Here is a 14,304-nt window from a genome sequence, read left to right on the forward strand (position 1 = left end):
ATATTTCTATCGAAACATTTTCTCTTGCAGCATCCTCTTCTCAAGTGGAGTTTTATTACTAAACTTTCTGATAAATAATTCACTGAGAAATTTACACGTTCGTAGTCCCTAGGTAGCACGGCACAGTATGAATGCCATAAACTTGACAACTGGTCAAGGACAGAGACTGTGTTGGCCTAGAAGTAAACAAGCAACTACAGGTAGTTATTCCCAAAGCACCACTGCTTTGTGGATGAAAGACAACTATGTGAGTAAAGACTCACATAGGAGAGTTCAAAAGGAACAAAATAATTGAAGTGGAACCATAGAACATTCTGGGTTCTGTAACACCATTCGGCCCCACCACACGTCCCTCTTAGCTCTCATTCATTAAAAAAACAAAAACATTTATGAATCAGGCATTCTCTGCTCTAGTAATACAAGAAGCAGAATAGACCAGGTCCCCTGGGAGGTTTACACTTGTGTGACAGATACAAGACAAACAGGTGGGCAGTTACAATAAACCCTAGAAGGAGTGAGATGAAAAACAAAGGAGAAAGAGGAAGAAAAGTATTTTTTGCAGCAAGGCATGCAAGTGTGTTCTCATGGCAGGTGGCAAGGAGTGAAAGGAGGCCTCATACGATGCATTCTATTTCTTGGTCAAGTGGGAAGCAATATGCAGATAGTGACAGGAAAGTTCTGGAGTCACAGGGCTGGATAGTGAGAGAATGTGTTTAAGAGCCGTGGTGGAGAAGCAGCGTTGAGCAGACCGGAGAATTATCAGAGGTTTCCCCTGCTGCTCTGAATTCTGCGCTGCGGGTGGAGACCGCAGAGTTACGGAGGCCCCCAGTCGGTTTGCTGAGGGGCGTTTTCTACCAGCCTGATGTAGGCAGAAGAGAAAAGGCAAGTGAGTTGGATCCATTCAAATGTTTAATGTCTAGCCAACAAAGAATCGAAGAAAATCATAGCTTTTTTCACTTCGTGATGGTTCCTAAAGAAACAGCCAAAACCAAATTCCATAATGACTCTGGGAGAGATGTCCCCCCGCCCCGTGCAAACCCCCCAGTGAGGGCTTTCTTCCCACCTGAACAAATTCGGGCCACATGGACTCGAAGTCCTCACCATAATGACTGGCACTCTCCCAGCTCTGAACCCCACCCCATTCCATCAAACATTAAGTAGGGGTGAAACAGAGGTGAGACCTGGGGGGACAGAAACTTCTTTCTGAACAGTCTTTATTGTTCTCCATGCCCTTGTCTGTGTCTGGAAAGAGACAGTTGGGCCTCGAATATTTCCATCAGTGCTGATCCCTAAGTTTTATAGCTTGGAATAGAGGAATGGGAAATGTTTAATCATGTTGTCCTGGCACCTAGTTCAACATCTGTATCGTCCATATCTTGACCTAAGGAGGAGGATATATAACGACAATCGTTACGATGAGAAAAATACGCACGATCCCTTCACGTCAACTGAGGTCAATCCATCTATGTTTATATTTGATTATGCATTGAAAACTAGGGATGGATCATGTGTTGAATAAGCGCACATGATTAGCGTTAGCGCTTAGCAAATGCTTTGTTATGTGGAAACCAGGGCACAAAATGCCCATTTTGTTCATATTCAGTGTTATTTTCTCCCTGCACAAAAGTTGCTTTGTTTTAAAATTAACCACTCTAAAGGTTCTCATCTGGCCTATGAATAAATATTTATAATGTGCTTTGACTATGAAGAGGGTCATTAGCATATAAACTTGGACAATGAATGATTTCCTCTGATAAGGACGCAGATTTGTGAAGAGCAAAAATGACTAAACTTAATGGAGGCATTTTATGCTTGTAAATACCTTTTCCGGCCCTTCAAAAATCATCAAGAAATGTCCTTTACGAGATATGGTTTAGAAGAATCACAGAAATTAAGAGCTGGGTGAGACTTAATAGTTTCCTTGCACCTGTTCTTTCTCTGAATCAGTACAGAACTGACTCATGAAGTACATTTATTTTTTAACCAGTTTATGGTTCCCTTCAGGGCAATAAAGCACTATAGTAGACAACAGGGTCACATTCTATACCCTGAATTAAAAGGTCAGCATTTCTTTCCACTAAAAGAGAGACACTAAATAAGATTTTATTTTCTCTGTGACGTAAGGAAATATTCTGACTGCTGAGATTTGTTTCAGGTTTGTAATTTGTGCATGAGCTGGGACGTGGATTACCCACAGCGTGAGTAAAATTTTTTGTTTAACGAATGGTTCAAAAATTGCCGCCGTCGCTAGAAATGGCAAGAGGAGGGACCAAAACACACAAATAAATGAATCCCCTAAACCTTAGCCAAAACATTCTCATGGTTGTCCTGCAACTGTGTGAGTAAGCAGAGCATACCAGAGACCTAAATGTAATTTCATCTTTTGCTGCATGAATAAGTACCTGATAAAAATTCATGGCAGAGACTACAACAGGAAAGACAGGAAAGAACATAAGCTAGATATCTCATATAGAATCTATGAGTCTGCAGGAAAGGCATCAACTGTATAGGCAAGTCTTTCCTTTTCTTCCCTGGTGCCTGCTTTCTTCCCCCTAGCCAGGGTGCTAATCATGGTGCAGCAAGCTAGGCTTTGTACTCAGCTATCCCTTTTCACTCACGTCCCCCTGACCACCCCAAATACCAAAAAGCCAGAGAAGGACATCAGATAAAAGCCCCAGAAGCTGATAAAAACACTGTCCACCAGCTGCGACACCAATACCAAGCTTCTTATACTCCTAGGAATGCACGCCTTCCCCGGCTTCTAGGCCCGCGGTACGATGATATAATGCTACAACGAAAGCACCAAGTAAGAGAGAACCCTCCTTGCTCCTTAGATCTATTTTTCTTTTCAGTCATCTGACTTTCTGACCCTCACTCTGTTTCTTCCCATCTCACTTCTCCTAAAACCCTCACCGCAGTAATTCTTTGACCCCATTTGGACCTTGGATGCCACGATCCTATTGCTTTTTCACTGTTCATTGCTACTTATTCAGCTTGGAATCCGTGATCTATCAGCACACTCCCCCTCTGAAAATGCCTTCAAATCCCACGATCCCCTCTTCCTCAGTTAAAATCACCTGGAAACATCCCAACCCTAGTTAATCCTACTATTCTCCCACTTCCAAGAGCTGAATGTGACTGGAGCCCGAGGCCTCCATAACTGGTTCCGCTTTGAAATCAGGACCACTCTGTTCTGCTCTGAGAAAACACAATGTTCTCTCTCATGTAACTTCCAATTTTGAATCCAACTTCGAATCTAACTTTCAAGTTCCTTCTCACTTCTTTACATCATTCAAATGATCGCTTAAACATTTTTTCAGAGGAGCCTTCCCTTATCACCTCAACCAAAATAGCCTCTCCCCCATCACACTTCATTCCCTTACTTTGCTTAAATCATCTTTGTAACGCTTCTCACTACCTGATGTCCCATACACGTGTATACACATATACATACAAATATAGATAAATGCCATAGAGACAGGGAGTTTTTCCTGTCTCTCACCTTCAACACTATTATTTGGTGTAAAATAAGTTTTGTTGTGGGGCACTGCCCTGTGCATTGTGGGATGTTTAGCCACGTCCAGGGCCACTACTCATTGTATGCCAGTGGCATCCACGCTAGCTATGATGGTCCAAAATGTCTCCAGACGTTATCAAATGTTTGCAGGAGCCCGAAGGGGAAAAATCGCCCCTGATTGAGAACCGCTGCTCTAACAAAATGCCTGGCATATAGTGGGTGCTAAATGAACATTTGATGAATGAATGAAGGGCCAAATCATAGGTCACAAAGAAGCCCCAAGAATTAATATAATTTATCGCTCTAACTTCCAGCAAAACTATGTTTAAGTCTTAATCAGAAAAAACGAACTGACCTTGTTTTAAGGGGAAAAAAAGGATTTTTCACCAAATGTCCTCAACCCTGACTGCATGTTATGATCACCGGGAGAGGCTTTTGAAAAACTACTGATGCCAGGCTCCTCTCCAGAGCAATTAAATCAGAATCTCAGGAGGTGGGGTCTAGCCTAATTTTTAAAACCTCCTCTTATGACTATGGACTATGAGAAACAAACTGAGGGCCACAGAGGGGAGGGGGGTGGGGGAATGGGATAGGCCGGTGATGGGTAGTAAGGAGGGCACATATTGCATGGTGCACTGGGTGTTATACACAACTAATGAATCATCGAGCCTTACATCGGAAACCGGGGATGTACTGTATGGTGATTAACATAATATAATAAAAAATCATTATAAAAAAAATAAAAAAATAAAATAAAATAAAATAAAACCTCCTCTTATGATTCTGATTTGCAGCCAAGGTTCACTTCCTGTACTTTTCAATCCTCCAAAGACTCATTCCATATTATAGCGATCGTCACAGATTGGACATTTCTCCTCACATGTCTATACTGGTGATCAGTGCTTTTGAAAGGAAAGAAAGTGTATATGAGCATAGTAACTTCTTGCTCCATTTATATCTTCTATTTCCTGCCCTTTTGTTGATCCATGTTCATCCTAAATAAAGCAATTTAAAAATTAGTGTTCTACTCTTGGTAATTCGTTCCGTTAATTAGGAAAATTGTATTACCTTGCAATTTTCTTTTGTAATAATGTTGTCATATTGGGACCAGATATTATAAAGGCCTTAAAAGGCCAGTACTGTGTGAAAGTCTTGATTTATTAGGAGCTCGCATACTAGAAACAAAAGGATTATAGATGCAGATGCCCGAAACAGAACCCATAATGAAGCAGGGTTAGCACTACAAATTAGAGAGGTCCACCAATATCTATACAACATATGATGGTCTACTAGTGAGAACATTAATACTGTGATTTTAAGTGTCTTATTCTAGTACACAGAATTTTTCATTCCCAAAGTCGTACCTCATAACGTGAAAAACGAACTCTGGTTCTCAAAGATGAATAGTTCTGAGTGAACTAAATGCTTTCTAATTCTAGAAAAGGTTTCTTATAGGAGTTACCTGTTTCCCTGTGATTATAAAACAAGTAGGCATAATATCTGTCACCATATTGCTGTAATTTTGGTATGCAAAAAATCCCAAAAAGGGAGAAACAGTCTTCCTCTATGAATTACAAATGCAGCTTTTCTGCAGTGACTTGGACGTGCTGCACAATTTAGGAGAACCTGGTAACAAAGTGCACATTATCAAGTAAACAGGCCAGTTTGGTTCAGCCTAGCTCATAAAATGAGAGCAGAGAATGGAAGGGCCTGAGATTCAGAAGCCCTGGGTCTGGTTAATAACTACATGCCCTTGCCCAAATTACACCACCTCTCTGAGCTCCAGTTTTACTTGAAAAATAAGAGAGTTGGACTAGAATACTAATGAACCTTCCAACCTTGATTTTGGACAGTAAAACAGAATAGTGGCTGTGATAAGTTGAGTAATGCATCCCCTGCCCCCCCCCCCACTTCTCCTCCACAAAAAACGTCCACCTCCGAATCCCTAGAACCTGTGAGTATGTTATCTCATGTAGCGAAAGGCATTTTGCAGGGATGATTAAGTTAAGGATCTTGAGCCGTTTGGAGACAGAAGAAGACATGAGGATGGAAGTAGAGGTCAGAGAGGAGAAAAGATAGTAAATTGCCAGCTTTGAAGATGGAGGTAGGGGTCATGAGCCAAGGAATGCAGGCAGTTTCTAGAAGTTGCAAAAGGCAAGTAAATGGATTCTCCCCTAGAGCCTCCAGAAGGAACAAAGTCCTGCAGACCCATTTTAGACTTCTGACCTCCGGCACTGTAAAATAATAAGTTTGTGCCACTTCGAGCTGTGAAATTTTTGGTAATTGGTTACAGCAGCAATAGGAAACTAATTTAGGTTAAGAACGTGGGTGCTACTATCAGACTACTTGAGTTTAAATCTTTCTCTATTATTCACTGGATAGGTGAACTTCCACAAATGACTTCGACTCTCTGTACCTCAGTTTCACCTTGAAAAATGGGACGATGGCACCAGCACCAAACCTGCTGGGTTATTTTGAGTTTACATGAGGAAATCCTTAGGATCATCTGGAACTTAGTAATCTTTAGATAAATGTAAGCATTGTTCTCCTAATTTTATAATTTAATTTAGGATATTTGCACCTCGTGTCCTGTAAGTCAATTATTTCTTTTTATGTAGTCATTGAGGAGGACGGGTGTAGGAGCATTTACTTTTAAGAGTTGTGTTTATAACATTTCATTTGATCCTTACAATCAACCATGAAATAGGTATAGTTTTAGGTTTTCATACGAGGCTGTGGGAGGTCAATTCACCCAAGTAATGTAGCTAGTAAGTGAAAAAATCAAAGCGGCTTGTTCATTATTACATTAACTGCACTTATTGGCTAGATGATGATGAAAGAATACGTGCACATAAACATAGCAGTGGGCACTCAACCAATACTGCGGAGTCTAGACTAACACTAGGTCACCCCATCTGACCCACACTGTCACAATCCCCAGCGCTTCACCACCCAACACTTGTTTCCAGAAAGGTCGGAGGCAAAGGGCAGACGCCTCCCATCGCGCAGAACGGTGCCCAAGCTCCCGACAACGTGGCGCCGCTACGACACAAAGGCGGGGCCTTCGTGGGGACCGCCCCGGTACATAAACGGGGGCGGGGCCTCCCCGGAGGCCATTGCGCGGCCGCGGAGTTCGACCCGCCCGTCGCTCCGCCCCGCGGGAGAATCGGCGCCACCATGGAGGAGTATCACCGCCACTGCGACGAGGTACCGCCCCTCGGCCGCCCGCGAGCGACCCCCGCCCTCGCCCGCCTCGGCGAAGCGTCTCGGCCGGGTGGTCTCCCGGCGCCCGGCGGCCCCGAGAGCCGGGGTGCGGCGCCCTCCGAGCCCTGGTCCTCCCCTCCCCTTGGGGCCGGGACCCGCCCCGCCCGGCCCCGGCCCCCCACCCCGAGGCCCTGAGGGTGGGCTGCGAGTCGGGCGGCTGGGAGCGCGCGGGGCGGGCGGGGAATCGGGGCCGAGTGGTGGAAGGCCGGACTCGGGGTGCGTAGGGTGGGGATAGGGTGTCGGGCGCCGCCCGTCTGAGAGACGGGCCTTAGGAACCTGTCTGCCTGGCGGCTTCCTCCGCCCCTTGGCGTCCCCGAAGCAGGTGCCGCAGCCTCGCGAGCGAGGCCCTGATGGCAGAGCCGCTCCCCGGCACCCTCGCCTGGGTGGGCTGGAAGGAGGTGCTTCATGGATTACGAGCCCTTGCTTACTGACTCAGGCTTCCCGGCACCTCACCAGAACCCCATGATGTCGGTTGTTATCTTCCTGTTACTGATGGGGACTCTGACTTTCATGGCGACTAAGTGATTTGCCCAAAGTTAAAACTGCCAGGAATGACAGATGCTCCTTTTGAACCCAGGCCTCTCACGACACACCTACAACTCTGGCTCCACTTAACCTCAAGGAGGATAAGGCCTTTTGGATCCCAGCGTAACCTGTGACAGGCCTGAAGGGCAGAAAAAACAAAGACATTTTCTGTCCAGTGGTAGCCACAGGTGAATGATGCAGTGAAATGAAAGTAGGCACCTGGAGGAGGTGCCACAGAAAATGGTGTATTAGACCCCTAGAAAGGGCTTCTGGTCCATCCATCTTTATGTGGGATTCTGCTGAAGCTATAACCACACATAAATTCATTAGTTCTGTGATGCAGGTAGCACACACACTTGTAGGTTAGTGGGAAAGTATTCTGATTTTAGAAATTGAGGCACAAGCAGTTTCACTCTCAGACTATCCCCCAACAAGTGGTAGTCTCTTAACTCCTAAGAGGGTTCTGTACTGCAGTACTTCCTAAATATATTTTAAAATAAATAAAATTACATGTGTTACCATGGCCAGCCAGTACTACCTGATTATTTGGTGACCTTCCAAATCGAAGTGAAATGGACATCATTTAATTTGTAGGCCACTTTTGAAAATAGATAATGACCTTAATTTAAGGTAAAATGATAATTTTGAGAGGGTCAAAATGTGAGACCTGTTTTCATAATCCTAATTGTTTAGGATTTTATTCCTTTGCTGTTGGGGAATTCTCTGGTGTAATTAAATGAGTTGAAAATATTTTAAATCTATACTCAAGATGATACTTAGTTCCAGGATTGTTTTTTGAACTAATTTTAAGTTGCACAGTGGGATTTACAAAAATGGTGATGTCATAAAGCACCTAAAACGTCTCCATGGAAACAAATCATGTATTACCTGAAGAGTTTAGGTTTAGATTGCAATCTTATCACATAGCCTAGTTCTCTACCCTAGGACACTTGGATGTCATTAATAGTTGCTTTTAACTAAGAATTCTGTCAAGCCACTCCACAGCAAAGATTAAGTTGCCAGGCCTATTATAGTATCAAGGTGACATTAATTTAGATCAAGCATTTTCATAATCTTTAACTCAGGAAAGCCACATTTTTGCCCCGCATAAGTTAAAAAACAAAATTGAAAACAGTCTATTAGTCTCTTCTCATTGACCACCTCATTCGTACTCGGTGTGGCCTTTTCCTATATACTGATGTATGTGTATACATCTTTATATCCTCCTCCTGCTATTTCCTGAGCTTTACAATACAAAGATTCTCAATCTATGACATTCATCAAATTCACCAGTAAAGCACCTTTAAAAAAAATGTGGTTGCCCAGGCTGTGCCCCAGACCTAATGAATCAAAATCTCGAGGGAGGGAGGGAAAGCATTCTGCAATTTTAGAAGTGTTCTCGGTGGGATTAGCAGCGTCGGTAGAATTGACTCCCTATATCACTATGGTCTGCTGTCACTAATACCTGCCCAGACCAGCCTAGGGTATTCTGTGTGTTTGTCACAACTATAAATAAAAGAACATCTGTTGAAAGCAGCTGTATCTTTTGTTTCCTCCCTTTAGGTTGGCTTCAATGCTGATGAAGCGCACAATATCGTTAAAGAGGTGAGTTATGCATCGCGTTCATCTTGAAGCTTGCTACACTAATTGAAATTTTAAAAAGCTCTGTTTTGACTTCCAGTACAAAGTTAGAAACCTTACTATTAAAACAAGATTTTTAATATTTACTCACTTTTTATAGGGGTGCTTCATAGAGACGGGCCTTAGAAAGGTGGTAAGGTGTGCTATCAGGCATCCTGGAGCTTACTCTGAAAGTGATATTGGAGTATTAGTCTAGAAAACTGGTTTGCTGTTTTGTAAAATTGATTTTCTGTCTTTTGAATAAAAGAACTTTTATTCCAGTAGGTCAAATATTATTTTAAATGTTAATGTGTGTGAGAGATACACACACACATACTTTTATATAGGTAAATTATATGTCAAATATATGTCAAAAGACACTAGAAATAAGTTTAGCCCAATTGGAAAAATAACCACTTAACATCTTATAGACACTGATATGATGCTAAATCAAAACCTTAAGAAAAGTATTTGAGACATGAAATCTGGTCCTCCTAGTAGGCAAATAGACAAGTTCTATTTGGGAATCAATTCTGGTAGAGGAACTTGAATTACTCTAGTGGTATCACATACAGACTACACGATGGGTAAGGTATTTAAGAATGCTTTTAATAGTCCTGAGTCATTTTTCACTGTGCCAAATCCTAGGGAAAAAATGAGCTGGCCTAGAAGACAACCTTGTATTGTAGGTATGGTGGCTGGGTCTGTGTCCTAGCAAGCCCTATCTGCCTTTAGTCTGGGGTGGATTGGCTTGCCCTCTGGGCTTTGAGCACCTCCTCAGCCCATCCTGAGACAGTGCCTCACCTGTCTGAATGTTCTAGGGTACAGGCTCACCCAGAACTCATCCAGGAATGGCCTTGTACAGCTAGATCAACCCGAGGTCTGAGAAAGGTAGACAGGCACCTGAAAATCCTGCTGTATTTGAATAGTTCAGACTCACGTATTAGAACTAAGTAGTACAGCATGATGACTCTAATTAACAGTACTGTATTGTATGCTCGAAAGCTGCTGAGAATAGATTTTAAATGTTTCCACCACAAAGGCAAAGAGTGGTAATTGCATGGAGGGATGGATATGTCAACTAACCTTATTGTGATCATTTCAGAATGTATCTATGTATCAAATCATCACATTGTATACCTTGAACTTACACATTATTATATATCTGTAACTCTGTACGTGCTTACTCTGTCTCAGTCACTGTACTTGAGCTCTTGACGTTCATGATCTCACTCCATCCTCACTGCAACCTGATGAGATGAGGCTCTTATGTCTAGGGATTAGGAAAATAGGGGCTCCGACAGGTTAAGTCACTTGCAAAAGGTCACGGTGAGTAGGTGGCAGAAGTGACCTTACAGCCTATGTTTGTGATACTAAACCAGTGCTCTTAATCAGGCATCAGAAGTGGACGTGAGCAAGCACTGGAAAATTATTCAACTGTCTTGTGCTAGAGCACCTGAAAAGTGGTGTTTGTTGATCTACTTTTAGTGGCAGGAGGTGGTAGCTTTCTAGCTAAGTAATTACATAATATAAACAAAAATGTAATTCTTACACGTGAGAATTCTATTTTTGAATTGGACTCCTTCTTTATTTCTAGCGTCTGAAACCGAGTTCAAATCCCAGTGGTTTCAAAGCCAGCCTTTAACCAATTACCCAATCACCCTTTCTTAATCTCCACTCGGCTCCAGAATCCTTTTATGACATAGCTTATCATCCTCGATTAGTCTTTCTTGTGTTGCAGATTTCTTTTGTTAGCTTCTCTGCTAGTTCTTTACAATAGAGGCCCTGTCCTGTTTATCATTATATGGCGCGTAGTATCTCATAGAGTGAGATAATACATGCAGGAAGGCTCTGAAAATTCTAAAACAGCTAGAGATAGGGCATAATAAATATTTACCAGATGCATATTTTCTAAGATGCTTTTTGGGGTTATTTTTTGTTTTGAATAAATTTTTGCTGTGATTTTTATATGTCTTTAACTGTCCTCTGCCCTTTTAGTGTATAGATGGGGTCCTGGGTGGTGAAGATTATAACCAGAACAACATCAACCAATGGACTGCAAGCATAGTGGAACAATCCCTGACCCATTTGGTTAAGTTGGGAAAAGCTTATAAATATATTGGTAAGTAGCAGTGTCCTTCCTCACTAGTTTACTCCCCTCTGTCCTCACAGTCTTCTCTGAACTTAGAGGATGTAGATGAGTGATAGACAAGCTGGATTCTAATAGGATATGAAGGATTTCAGGCTTATTCATCCAAAGATAATATTTGGTAATACCTAAAAGATGGAGCTCTTTCGCTACGCAGAAGCCGTTGAAGCTCCTGCCAGCCACCCACCTGTCCTTGGTAGCAGCGCCTTTTACATTGGAATCAGCTGCCGCCTTCCACCGAAACCCACTCAGCCCTACCGTCTGAGCTCCGTGCCTCAGAACGGTGAAGCGCCACGTAGTAGTTGTTTGTAAAGTGTAATCTTTTCTTCATTTTTGTGTCTGGATTATGCCCATGGAATGAGGCATGTGATTTGGCCCAGATTTTTCCTGCGGCATAATCACCAGCGGTTATGGCAGTGGGCAACTGACTGGATCCACTGGGGTCAAAATTGTGGTGGTAGATAACCAAGAGGACTTATTTTTTTAATCTCTTTGCTGAATGCTTTGTTTTCTGTTCTTTTTACAGCTTGTAGAGCTCTGAACTCAAACACTTAGATATCTTAGATATCTTTGCCTTTGTCAATGTTCTCACGCTGCACCTTTATTTTTAGTGACCTGTGCCGTGGTCCAGAGGAGTGCCTATGGCTTTCACACAGCCAGCTCGTGTTTTTGGGATACTACATCTGATGGTAAGAGACCTTAAGCTGATTCATACAAAATCCAACTTCTGCAGGGTAAAACAGTACACTTATTATCAAACGCTTGTTTATCTCTAATTAAATTTCAGAAAGGCTATCAACAGGATCGCTTTGTACCTAGCAACAAGTATGCCTTCAGACAAATGTGAAATGTGAAGATATAACAGATTGCAGGAAATAAGATATTAAAACCGATGAAAAGTGTGTGTGTGTGTGTGTGTGTGTGTGTGTGTGTGTATTCCCTGGCAATTTTGATATTTTGCTGATAGTTCAAAGTCCTTTTTTTGTGTGTGTTTCAGGAACCTGTACCGTAAGATGGGAGAACCGAACCATGAACTGTATTGTCAATGTTTTCGCCATTGCTATTGTTCTGTGACAGACTAAAAATGTTCGGCCAAAGCCATTAACATAAGAATTTGTCAGTGTATTCTTTCTAAAAAGAGTAGTAGTTACTTATTAATGTGTTAGATGACAAGTGTGCAATATGCTTCAGAAGCTACCAATGAAAACTGAATATTATAAGCAAGCAATCTCATAGTAAGTTGGAAGATTATCTCATATTCTATCCAGCATCATTTAAATAGGAAAAATTTATTGTTGGCAAAAAACAAAAATATGGCATGACATGAAAATACAATCTTATATTTACACCGGCTTTTCACTACCATGTACCTAAGAAGATGGGGCAATCCATTCAGATAATAAAATTCTCTTTCATCCAGAGAAGTTAACAGGAATAAATATATGACCAAAAAAAAAAAGCTGCAAAAGTAAATGTGGAGAAAATACTAACTAGCTAACACTTCTTAGTTTTTCATTTCTTCTCCTCACTTAGTTGTACATATCATTTAGTGGAAAATAATTCTGTTCATTTTTTTTCTCTACCAACTATTATTGTAGCAACCATCATTGACTTGTTTAATTTTTCTGACAATTGTCCAAACAGTTTTTTAAATTTTAAATTCTTGGATTTACATTTGAGGGCCAAATAAATCTGGTAACCTGAATTCCCTAGTTCAACAAAGTTCGTGACAGTGTGTGCTGAAAAGTACATGACACTGACAGCTGCCTTACAACTGAATCGTTTCACATAGAGCTAACATTTATGGAATCCCTATTGTATGCATATTTCTCTCTTAGCATTATAATTATCAACGTACTGTGCAAATTCTAAGTTACTTTTGGCACCTGTTCAGTTGAACAGCTAACATGTTTGGGGAAGAAATAAAGAATTGTTTTACAAGAGGAAAATGAATCTGGTTATCCATGTAGAAAATAAGCAAGATGAAAAGCACTTATTGCTGACAGAGAATTATCGATACCATTTTAAGCATTGCTCCTAGCAAGTAAAAAAATGCATAAAATATGCAACTCTTAGTTAAAGGCCTTACTAGCAGTGTAACTATACAGATAGTCAATTTTGTCATTGGTTTAGTTATAACCATCTGTAAATAATTTAAATACTTATTACATGGGGTTCAAATTGAGTGAAGTATAAATTAAAAGTATACAATCATTAGCAGGTTAATGAATATCTCAGGGCTTAATGAAATGTAGTTAAATTTATTAAGAAAATAAAAGACGAAAAATTAGGGTACACATTTGGTCACCAAATGTGAAGTCAATCTGGTTATTTAACCTGGAAAACAAAATTAATTTTGCATATTACCACTAACACTAATATACATAGGGAGTGGAACCACAGTTCATTGCATTTTGAGGGGAGAGAAAGGTTTAATATTAGTACTGACAATATTAAGATAGTAGATAGTATTCTTGTAGGAATACTGTGTGCATGTTTGATATATTGCTGAATAATTGTTCAGCGTTTAAGAAGAATATTAAGAAAATACAAGGATAGAGTCGTGCGGTGATCTACATTTTTGGCACATCAAAAATTCTCATAGCCATTACCTTTCCTTTACTTTGCGCTGCTGGCTTTTGTGCCCTTGAATATTATCATAGTGACCAAAATATCTGTTCGGTTAAGGCTTGCTTTTGATTATTGTTATTGAAGCCTGGTTTTAAAGGAATAATAATCAGATATACCTCGTGAACTTGCTATCTGCTCTGTTTTTATTTAAAATACAATAAAGATTATCTTCCTGTGCTGTGCTTTCGCTTCTTGCGTGATCATTGAATAAAGAAATGGCATTGTGCTTGCTTTAAAAAATTCTAAATAGAAATAAAGGAAAGGAATGTCAGACCACATAGATACAGCGAACAGAATAAATACCATTAAAATAGCAACCCAAACCCAGTATTCAACATTACAACGTAATTAATAGCTTCCATTTTACGCCTTTTACTCTGTGATCTTAACACAAAATTTTACTTTTAAAAAGTCAATGTAAAATACATTCTGTAACTATTTATTAGCTTTTAATGACTATTTTTGGCAAGGAATTTTGTCCTGTTTGTCAACTTTCAATTGAGTTGTTTTTTTTTAATTAAAGACTTTAAGTATGTAAAATTAGTGTATTCAAATGTAAGTACTAACTTGGATTTTTGTAAAGCTGTAATTTTATGTT

The 14,304-nt window shown here is 40.8% G+C and overlaps 1 protein-coding gene across 1 annotated transcript; it reads left to right on the plus strand.

The window, feature by feature from the left end:
* Window positions 1-6,592: 6,592 nt before the first annotated feature.
* DYNLT3 (dynein light chain Tctex-type 3) lies at window positions 6,593-12,534 on the plus strand. The gene is made up of 5 exons (XM_045790470.2): window positions 6,593-6,724; window positions 8,870-8,911; window positions 10,925-11,048; window positions 11,687-11,764; window positions 12,073-12,534. Exons 1-5 carry the CDS (start codon window positions 6,695-6,697, stop codon window positions 12,147-12,149), a joined length of 351 nt encoding a protein of 116 aa, XP_045646426.1. The 5' UTR covers window positions 6,593-6,694; the 3' UTR covers window positions 12,150-12,534.
* Window positions 12,535-14,304: the final 1,770 nt, after the last annotated feature.

Source organism: Ursus americanus, chromosome X, assembly GCF_024610735.1.
Source record: "Ursus americanus isolate L20-20 chromosome X, mUrsAme1.1.p, whole genome shotgun sequence".
NCBI lineage: Eukaryota > Metazoa > Chordata > Mammalia > Carnivora > Ursidae > Ursus > Ursus americanus.

Coding starts and splice junctions, on each gene's coding strand:
- DYNLT3 (XM_045790470.2), top strand. CDS start 6,695: ATGGAGGAGTATCACCGCCACTGCGACGAG. Junction 11,049..11,686: donor AAAAGCTTATAAATATATTG/GTAAGTAGCAGT, acceptor CTTTATTTTTAG/TGACCTGTGCCGTGGTCCAG. Junction 11,765..12,072: donor TTGGGATACTACATCTGATG/GTAAGAGACCTT, acceptor TGTGTGTTTCAG/GAACCTGTACCGTAAGATGG.